Source organism: Dipodomys ordii, unplaced genomic scaffold (genome assembly GCF_000151885.1).
Source record: "Dipodomys ordii isolate 6190 unplaced genomic scaffold, Dord_2.0 Scaffold1, whole genome shotgun sequence".
Classification (NCBI taxonomy): Eukaryota; Metazoa; Chordata; class Mammalia; order Rodentia; family Heteromyidae; genus Dipodomys; species Dipodomys ordii.
The window spans coordinates 63,645,248-63,649,075 of record NW_012267217.1 but is presented as its reverse complement, the minus strand read 5'-3'; the positions used below and the strand labels follow the sequence as shown (position 1 = coordinate 63,649,075).

The 3,828-nt window shown below is 56.0% G+C and overlaps 1 protein-coding gene across 1 annotated transcript; it reads right to left on the bottom strand.

Moving 5' to 3' along the window:
* Window positions 1-305: 305 nt before the first annotated feature.
* Neu2 (sialidase 2 (cytosolic sialidase)) lies at window positions 306-3,294 on the bottom strand. Its single transcript, XM_013022524.1, has 2 exons — window positions 3,094-3,294; window positions 306-1,244 (listed from the first exon to the last, which is right to left on the bottom strand). Exons 1-2 carry the CDS (start codon window positions 3,292-3,294, stop codon window positions 306-308), a joined length of 1,140 nt encoding a protein of 379 aa, XP_012877978.1.
* Between the last annotated feature and the right edge of the window lie 534 nt (window positions 3,295-3,828).

The following is a 3,828-nucleotide window of genomic DNA, read 5'->3' as shown; positions in this document are numbered from 1 at the left end:
AAGCGCTCCACAGAAGTTCGGAAGCCGCAGCGTGACAGGCGCTGGGCAGAGCGACAGCTGCTGTGTGGCCCACCTTTCCTGACAGGAGCTGAAGAAAAGCGGTTTTGTTTCAAAACTCAAAAAAAAAAAAAATTCTAGGCTCCAAATAGAATCTTCTGGAAAAGTGGAGGAGGAAGGAGGCAGAGAGCCCTGAGGCAGCCCTTCCCTTGCACTCACAGTGAAAGGCCCGGTCCAGAGGGACTCGGAAGGAAGGGAAGAGGGAAGAGGAAGGGAGGGGAAGGGAAGGAAGGGACCACGGGACTGGCTCACTTCCCCTCAAATACACTTGGGAAAGCCTGTTTGAGGGTGAACATGAGGAAAATAATCTCGTTGTAGTTATTTGCCTCATACAGACACCCGAAAAGCGGCGATCCGTCGGGGCCGGGCCCCATAAACTGCAGGTCGGAGTAGGCACAGCTGCCAGTGGCCAGCAGGGTGGGCTCCGACCAGGTGGTGGCATCTGGGGGCTGTGTGTTGAGGTATACGCCCAGCTTGGTCCTGCGCTGCGCATCTGTGGGGTGGATGTAGAGGAGCCACCTCTCCCAGGCGCCCCGGCCCGGGCGGAGGCCGGGGAAGCTCACCACGCTGCCCTGGCAGCCCTGTGGAGGCTCCACGAGTTGGCTCACGAGCTGGGCAGGCTGGAAGTGGAGGCCGTGATCCTCGCTCTGCGCCTGCACCCGGGCTCCCCGCATGCTCCTAGCGTTGAGGTACACCAGCGTGCGCTCCTCCGACCCCAGCTCAGCCACCTGGCACTCGCCAGACTCCTCGCTCAAAAACTCGCTCCTCTGCCACGTCACCCCGTGGTTGTGGCTGATGAAGCAGAAGGCAGCGGGGACGGGCCGCTTCCCCGCTGGTAGGTTCCGGTAGGCATAGGCCGGCACCACCAGGCTTCGCTGTGTGTCGCTGAGCTGCACGCAGTGTCCGGGGCCCACAGCAAACGTGGCCCAGTCCCGGTGGGCCTCGCCGATGGCTATGTCCGTGAGGTCCTTCATGAGGGTCCAGGTTTTCCCGAGGTTGGTGCTGACGACCCGGCACAGGCGGGTGGCGTTGATCCTGGTCTGGAGCTGGTGTTGCTCAGAAATCTGCTTCTGGACGGCGATGAAGAAGAGGGACAGGAGCCCCGTCTGCTCGTTGTACAAGGGACACGGGTTCATGGACCGATGGCCCTCCAGCTGGGCTTCCACCACCACCTCCTGGTCCTGCCACTGCAAGCGGGGAGGGAGGGGAGGGAGGAGAGGGGAGAGGAAAGGGCACCGTGGTGACTCAGCTGGCACCATCACAGGCCCAGTGGGGCTTTGGGGGGAAGGAGTAGTTCATGGAGACAGAATCAAAGGCCATTGATGGGGACGCTTCACTCACCACTGCGCTCCCTATCAAGCTGCAGGGCCTGGGCCCCCCTCCGGCCCTCCAGGACCCCCCATCTTCCCCAAACAAGGCTCGGTGACTTCCGATCCCACCAACGTACGCTTGCAGAACCCAAGGCACGAAGATGACACAGGTAGGAGCCTCTCCCGGTCTCCCTACCCCCACTCCCCCCTTCTACCCCCCCCCCCACCCTGCTCCTTCCTCTCACCAGCCCAGTCTACCTGGTTGTGGGCTTTGTTTGTTTGTTTTTGTCACTTCACTCCTGGGGCTTGGACTTAGGGCCTCGCCATTATCCCCAAGCTTTTGTGGTCAAGGCTAGCACTCTACCACTTGTAGTTACAGTGCCATTTCTGGCTTTTAGGTAGTCAATTGGAGGTAACAATCTCACTGACTTTCCTGACCCAATTGGCTTTGAGCTGTGATCCTCAAATCTCAGCCTCCTGAGTAGCTAGGATTACAGGCGTGTGCTACCAATGCCCGGCTCAGTTAGGTGTTGTTGAAAGGATCGTTTTCGTGGGAACCACACCGACCCGACCAGCACGATGACCATCAGTTCCCATTCTCTACACAGTGCTCTGCTCACACATCCTAGGAAGACTGAGGCTCACATTGAACTTGCACCGAGCTTTCCTAATGCCCACGGCTATCATACCTGACACCAGGGCTCCATCTGCCTCATACCCAGACCCTGTACTAGAAGTCTAATTCCCACTGCCTCATCCTGGGGGATCCTAGATGAGGTGGTTGAACTTCCCAAGGCTCTCTGCTTAAGTGATGGAGCCAGGTCATGAACCCAGGCCCACTTGCTTTGAATCTTATGAGTATGGACAAGTATTATGTACCTGCATGCTTTGACTAGCTATCATCACTCATCATGATAACTTGACCATGATAATATTACTATTAGCCTTCAAAGATGTAAGGCCAATCTTGGGTCTTGTGCACATGTGTATGTGCTTGCGTGTGTGTGTGTGTGTGTGTGTGTGTGAGAGAGAGAGAGAGAGAGAGAGAGACAGAAACAGAGAGAGAGAGAGTATCCTGGAACTTGAACTCAGGCCTGTTGCTACACTCCAGCCTTTCACTCAAGGCTGGCAATCGACTACTTGAGCCACAGCTTCACTTCTGGCATTTGCTATTTAATTGGAGATAAGAGTCTGACAGACCTTCCTGTCCACATTGGTTTCGAACCAATTGGCTTCTAGCACCTGGCAATGTAGGGAATCTTGATATCAATATTGGCCACTTTATCTACAAGTTGGGACTATTAAAATATGCACACTCACCTCAACCCCAGCTCTCCAGGTAAATTTCACACCAAGCCTACCCCCCTGCCCTCCAGTTTTGTGATCACATATTTACTCTCTCAGATTCTCAAGGCTGCTGGGAATCACAGACAATGGTACAATAGAGGAGGTTACACAGCCATCAGGACTTGCTCATGGCGAACGCAGGTGAGGTCCAGAGGGGTGATCACGAGGGGCCCCTTCCCCACACCCCTCTTTTAAATTGTTCTCTGGTCCCTCCTGGGCTTCAGTGTGTCTTTTCTAGATCTGCCCCAGACTTTGGCCAGCCAGGGATGGACTCTCCCTTGTGTCCTGTGAGATCGAGCCCTGGTTCCACTCCACACCCCAGCAAAGAGTGTGTGCGGAGCCATCTTCGTGGGCTGGCTAGGGCCTCGCTCTGCCTCACCTGGACTTGGCTGGTGGTCTCATCGTAGCTTCCTCTGCGAACCACGATCAGATCCGCGTGCTCGTCCTTCTTGCTCAGTCGCTGTTCCGCGAAGGCCAGCAGGGTCTTCTGCAGAGGCACGTAGAGCAGAGCTGGGATTCTGTAGGAGTGGGCTCCCGTCTGGAACACTTTTTCCTTCAGCAAGGCCGGGCAGGTTGTCATGGCGCCAGGGGCTGGGCAAGGAGAGAGAATGCTGTGTCTGTAGTTGCCCTGCGTCCAGGGCCAGAGCTGTCCATCAGGACAGGTGGCGTTCACCCGCAGGCTAGCCAAGGCCTGTCCAGGTGGTCTGTCTCTGGGCTTTTGTCTCTCTCGTTATATCCTCTGACCCTGCTCCCTGATGGTGGACAGGCCTCCAGGGGGCTTGGACCGCTCCACCCCGAAGACGTGAGGTTAGGGGCAAGGGTGTGGGAAAGTCCATTTTGTTTTGGATTCTGCTACAATTGCCTTCCGATGGATTTATGCAAACCTTCAGTATTACCTTCACCAAAGGCAAGCGCATCAATCTGGTGGCTAACCCCAGGTAGGACAGGCGAGCTCGTCCCTGAGTGCGGTTCTATCGCTGTCCAACCGCCAGGCAATGACACAAGGGAGCTTTTTATAACTTCAGAGCCCTCGAAAGTTGTTTTAGAAAAAAGCAAGCAAGCAAGCCAGCCAGCCTATGCTTCAATTCTCCAGGCTCCACTCTCTTCGCTGCCT

Excerpts from the sequence above, each read along its gene's own strand:
- Neu2 (XM_013022524.1), bottom strand. The coding sequence starts at position 3,294 with ATGACAACCTGCCCGGCCTTGCTGAAGGAAAAAGTGTTCCAGACGGGA. Across the intron at positions 1,245-3,093 it reads AGACCACCAGCCAAGTCCAG|TGGCAGGACCAGGAGGTGGT; the intron begins GTGAGGCAGAGC and ends CCCCGCTTGCAG.